At 38.2% G+C, this 6,307-nt stretch overlaps 1 protein-coding gene across 1 annotated transcript in view; it reads right to left on the bottom strand.

The window, feature by feature from the left end:
• LOC107640576 (pyrophosphate-energized vacuolar membrane proton pump) overlaps positions 1–6,211 on the bottom strand; it is a 9,040-nt gene extending 2,829 nt beyond the window's left edge. Inside the window, 10 exon segments of the mRNA XM_016344091.2 lie at positions 422–430; positions 870–876; positions 2,115–2,295; positions 2,395–2,454; positions 2,619–3,029; positions 3,120–3,450; positions 3,539–3,625; positions 3,711–4,090; positions 4,184–4,758; positions 5,768–6,211. Of these exon segments, the coding sequence (XP_016199577.2) occupies positions 422–430; positions 870–876; positions 2,115–2,295; positions 2,395–2,454; positions 2,619–3,029; positions 3,120–3,450; positions 3,539–3,625; positions 3,711–4,090; positions 4,184–4,758; positions 5,768–6,017 (2,291 nt within the window). The 5' untranslated portion in view covers positions 6,018–6,211.

The following is a 6,307-nucleotide window of genomic DNA, read 5'->3' as shown; positions in this document are numbered from 1 at the left end:
TGCCATTAATTTTAATCTATATTTTTTTACATTAAAAATCATATATAGCAATTTAATATATGTTTAATGTTTAACTACGGATTCCTTCTTAAACATTCTTTATGTATTATCCTTATTAATTAAATAAATTTTAATTATACATACTTTAATGTTCAATTATTTTTTTATATCAATAATTTAGTTATAACTTAAGATTTAAATTAAAATTTAAGATTTAACATGTTTTATTTTTTATTTCTTCTTTATTTTACCAAGTTAATGTCCAGAAAGTGCTATATACTTCCTTTGCATTGTGTAACATTTCATTACCTACTTTTGCGTATAAAAGTGCATTTAATTTAAAATTAATTTATTTATAATAACTGATATAAAAGTTTACTAATGAAACTCTAAATGAAATTCGTTACAATGTAAATAAAACTTTTTATTACTCAATCAATGTTATGTTAGACACCAAAAAAAAATGTTATAATGTCATGGTCTAGCATTCTTTAGAATGCATAATATATGGGAAACTTACCTGAGTATATAGAATGAGAAAGTTGCTTATCTATCGACGCTCAATATGAATAGCAAAAGCAAGTCTTTCTTGCCTTCACTCAAACCATCGTTGAGTGTCATGACAAATTGATTTTTTATCACAAAGATCCAAACATTACATTTTCCTTGAAACCACGGTTGAAGTCTATTGAAAATGGTTAATTTTGTAGTAGCATTAGCATGTGAAGCTTTAAATCCTGTGAATCAGTCAATAATGGGACAGGTGTGTAAATAATGCACATGCACGTCACTAATTATCAATTCCCGCTAAGTATATAGAAGTAGATTTTCGTGTGAATCCAAGTAAGAAATAGCAATAAGAATCTGACACGAAAGCTAGGTGGGGAAACTGAGATTGAAAGCATGAGATGTGGAAAGAACGAACAGAAGATGTCTTGCCCGGACTACCCTAACCCCTAATGATTTGCAGAACGCTATGCATTATTGTGGGGTCCTTGTTTGTCGTCCCAGAAACGAAACTTCTTCTCTACTATTGATAACACAAAGGGTAATAATATTTACATTTGGGAAAAAAAAAATCGGTGTTTATGTTTATGAATTACGAGTTATAACTACTAGCTCCGATGCAATGCGGCACCACGACCCATCACCCACAAACCCAACCCAAAAAATATTAAAATGACACCACCGTAACCAAAGAATTTTTATTTCATGCATTGCACCGAGTGTCCTTCATCTTATCCTAAATAGAGTACAATTGGTGTGCCTTTAAACATGTAATTTTAAGCCAAGTTTAATATACATGTAGAATTTTCTTAGGAACGTTAACAACAACGCTAGGTATTTCTAAATTTCACTCCATCCCATTTGAAAAGTAGTATTTTAACTCCGATAACGAATTTTCTCACCTTGGTTCTCTGTGACTGGCATCCAAATTTCACACAATAAAACCCTAAGGCCAATGATCCCCAGTTAATTTAGGAAACTAAACACCTAACTCTCCTCATTAAATAAAATTAAGAATTTCAACTTTTTAACTCCAAAATAGATAAAATAAAGAACAAACATAAAATATAAAACTAAACACAAATTGTACCAAGTCAAAAGCGTGCCTCTTGGTCCGCGTGGGTGTATTGCGGTATAGGTCCATACCATCCTAGTTTGAGCTGACGATCCTTGCGTATGAAAAACTATGAATCAAAATCATATATAATGTAACACTCAGAAAATGAAAATGGGTAGGTAAGTAGGCATATAGCCACTTTAATGACTCAAAACAACGAAGGAAGCCGGAACAATATCAAGAAGAGACTGTTGTAAAATATCATCATCATCAACACCATCACAGGCATCATCATCAACCTCCTCTTTACAAGGAAAATTTTTCTCTGCAGATTCAACCTAATTAAGTATCTCAAAACTACCGACGAAACTAAAATTATATTGTTTTTGATTGGGGAGGGAGGGGTAGGGGGAGAAGAAAAAATAGCAGAATGAGGACGGGTTTTCTTCCTTGTTATGGGGGGAATTGATGGACGATGCTCTCTGCACTTGTCTTGTCATTGTCTTGTGTGTGTATGAAAACAAAGTTTAGATCTTGAAGAGGAGACCACCATGGGTAGCAAAGAAGGGAGCAAAGACAAGGGACTCAACGGCCATAAGTTTGATGAGGATGTTGAGTGAGGGTCCAGATGTGTCCTTCAGTGGGTCCCCAATAGTGTCTCCAATCACAGCTGCCTTGTGACAATCTGACCCCTTTGGCCCAAGGCTTCTCGCATGCTCAGATGCACCAGCCTATGACAACCAAATCATTCATTTACACATTAGACCATACTCATCAAACCTTTCACATCAATTTATATATATAACCCAACTCCACAGTAAAATCCTTACCTCAATGTACTTCTTGGCATTGTCCCAAGCACCACCGGTGTTGGATGCGGAGATAGCAATCTGTAAACCACAGTACACAAATATGTGCCGGTCAGTGACTAGAGAAATGTCTCCAATAAAAAGGAAAACCCAGAAGATTGTTAATAGAGCCAAAGTAAAACCACCGGTTACTTGAATATTGAGCATGCAATAAAACAAGTGTGTATGCTAAACTAATACATTACCTGTACACCAGACACCAGAGATCCAGCAAGGACACCAGAAAGTGTTTCTACTCCAAAGAAGATACCGACAATGAGGGGTGTAAGCATGACAAGGGCACCGGGCGGGATCATTTCTTTAATGGAAGCATCAGTGGAGATCTTAACACATGTAGCATAGTCAGGCTTTGCAGTTCCCTCCATCAGGCCAGGAATGGTATTGAATTGCCTGCGCACTTCCTCAACCATCTTTAGTGCAGCACTTCCCACACTCTTCATGGTCATGGCGGAAAACCAGTATGGAAGCATTGCACCAACAAGCAAACCAATGAAAACCTTTGGAGTCAACACATCAACAGTTGTGATAGCAGCTCGGCTCACAAAGGCACCAAAGAGAGCCAGAGACACAAGCGCGGCAGAACCAATTGCAAATCCCTGAAAAAGAATAACAACTTGTCAGGCACCTATCAGGAAATGTGGGGTTTCCATAAAATCAAGATATCAGACTGTCGGAAAAATCCAAACCTTTCCAATAGCAGCAGTTGTGTTTCCGGCGGCATCAAGGGCATCTGTTCTCTCTCTAATTCTGTGGCTCATACCAGCCATCTCAGCAATACCTCCAGCATTGTCACTAATTGGACCATAAGCATCAATGGCCAATCCAGTGGCTATGGTACTCAGCATCCCAAGTGCTGCAACAGCAATACCGTACATGGCAGCAAAGCTGAAGCTAACAAAAATACTAACAGCAATAGCAAAAATTGGGATAATGACAGACTTGTATCCCAAGGCAAGCCCAAAGATAACATTAGTGGCAGCACCAGTCCTGCAGGAATCTGCAACATCTTGCACAGGGCTGCAAAAGCAGGTAGAGGAAAAAAATAAAGTAACATCTAAAAATGAGAACATGTAAAAGTGCAAAAATATGCCCTAAAACAGCTTACCTATATGCATTGCTGGTAAAGTACTCGGTTACAAATCCAATAATAAGACCTGCCCAAAGACCAACAGCAACACACAAAAATAGTTGCCTGCAAACAGAAAGCAATCTCATTAGTTCCAAAATAGGACAATGTACCATTCATTATTTTGCTAATGGAGAATTATAAAAGATACCAGTTCTTGACATCTTTCTGGACTCCAAAATTGAAGATAGTGAAGGAAGATGGTAGTGCAATCCAACTAACAATCGCAATCCCAACGGTCATTAAAGCAGTGGAAATAATGAGTTGTTTTTTCAATGCCGGCTCAATTTCCTTCACAGCCTTTATCTCAAAAAAGTCAGTTGCAAATAAGGTGGTAAGCAAACAAACTATGATACCCACAGAGCTGACAATGAGAGGGTACAACATAGCAGTCAACTCATGGTTCACCCCAAAAGAGGAGATGGAAGCAACAACAAGGGCAGCACAGGATGACTCGGCATATGAACCGAAGAGATCAGATCCCATACCAGCAATATCCCCAACATTATCACCCACATTATCGGCAATCACCTGGTTACAACATGAGTAACTCAAGAGTCAGATATACAAGCAAATTATTGAAAGTACTTCAAAAAAAATCTAGCTCAGGGAGATTTCTCTTACAGCAGGATTTCTTGGGTCATCCTCGGGAATGTTCCTTTCAACCTTGCCAACAAGATCAGCACCAACATCAGCAGCCTTAGTGTAGATACCTCCACCAACTCTGCCAAAGAGAGCCATAGAAGACCCACCAAGACCATAACCAGTTATGGCCTCAAAAAGACCTTCCCAGTCATCGCCATAGTAGAACTTGAAAACGTTGATGGCAATGTAAAGAACCAATAGACCATTTGCAGCAAGGAGAAATCCCATAACTGCACCAGATCTAAATGCAGTGATGAAAGCCTTTCCAACACCCTTCCTTGCCTCCAGAGTGGTTCTCGCATTTGCATAAGTAGCAATTTTCATTCCAAGGAAACCGGAGACTAGCGACGTGACGCCACCGAGCAAGAATGAAATGGTGCTAAAGAGGGCAGTAGCTAGAGCTGGTTTACACATCTTGGATTCATCATAGGTGCAAGGCTGGTGGCTTGTGCTGAATCCTTGCACAGAGCCAAGGAAGAGGAATATCAAGATGGCAAAAGCCACCATGAAGATTCCCACATACTTGTACTCAGTGAAAAGGAAAGAGGTTGCTCCTGTTGATGATCAACAAGAAATATACTAACATAAGAAGAAATACACAACAACAGTTAGGAAAATATCCCGTAAATGTGAATTGAAGTTTTTTTTTTTTTTTAAATGCAGACATGCATAAAACTCCAAGCAACAGCTGAAACTATGATCAGTTCTAGTAGTATTATACTAAAACAAACCTAAAGCTAAAAGGTTTTTGTGAAGATATAGCCAATGGAAATAAAATTACATCTGAACCATGTTCAAACGGCAATAAGGAATTAAGAATACGAAAATGTTAAAACCGTTTTACGGATGACGGGTAAAATATGTACTCTATGCTCATCAATAAACACATACTGCTCATATCGAGATCAAATCTAGTTTACATATATGGAATGTAAAAATGGACTATTTTGTGACAGTAACATTTTTTTCTTGAGCTATGGACCAACTCCGTTTGATTTCCCATACCTAGTTAATATTATTATTATCTAGGAAAAACAGTAAGGGCAAAAAAGTTAACGATATGAATTTTGTTTTAAAATTACCATAAGATTTGGACACATGGGTCCAAAATCCATAATCAACATCGATTTTTACTGTGCTTACAAAACAAATACTAGTAAACTCGATTATTTAAAATCTTGTTGCAGCTCAAAAATCTCCACACTAAAAAAAAATAGAAAAAGTTTTTAGAAAATCACAGTCGAAGCTGTCACGGTCACACACACGCTCATACGCACGACAGAAAAACACGGAGTACAAGAACAAGAAGGCCACAACAAACACCTCCGCAGCAGAGGAAATAAATTCAAATCAAGAGCTTTCACAATCAAAATCCAAACAAGTCAAGCATAATTACAGCGAGATCTACACACAAATATCTCCCTCTTCCCAAATCATTTCTGAAAATTGCTGAGAGGAACTGACAGAACACAGCTCATGAGTGGATCTGATTCGTAGCTAACAACAAATCTTGAAAGACTTTTAAAATAGAAAGTGTGTTTTGGAAAAGAAGAGAAGAAGGACCTTCGGAAATGGCGCTCTGGATTTCAGCGCATTTGATAACGACGTTGTGGTCGTTGATGCCTTCCTCCTCTTCGATGAGATAATCGTTGTAGCCATTCTTGGCGGCGGCGTTGGGAGAAGCGTCTCTGGCGGCGGAGAGCTTGACCTTAGAGACAAGAAGCCACTGGAAGAGGGCAAACCCTATCCCTATGACGGCACACACAGGGATGAGAATCTCAGTCCCGAGATCTGGGAGTAGCGCTGCACCCATAGCTGCGAGTGCACAAGAAGATAGAGTGTGTTGTGAGTGTTAGAGACGAAATCAAGAGAGAAATGGAATGAAGGAATGGGTATTGGGGTTGAGACTGAGAGGGATTTATATCTGATGCGGTTGGAGGAGAGAGAGAGAGAGAGAGAGAGGGAGAGAGGGATAGGGATGGAGGAATGATAGAGAGACAGACGAAGGTGTGTGGTTGTGAGAATATTAATTATAAATCAATAATAAATCATATAATATTATAAAATAATAGAAGGTTTTTAGGGTTTTTTCACTTTTTTTTT

This window comes from Arachis ipaensis, chromosome B01, assembly GCF_000816755.2.
Source record: "Arachis ipaensis cultivar K30076 chromosome B01, Araip1.1, whole genome shotgun sequence".
Classification (NCBI taxonomy): Eukaryota; Viridiplantae; Streptophyta; class Magnoliopsida; order Fabales; family Fabaceae; genus Arachis; species Arachis ipaensis.
This window is presented reverse-complemented; position numbering and strand designations above follow the sequence as displayed.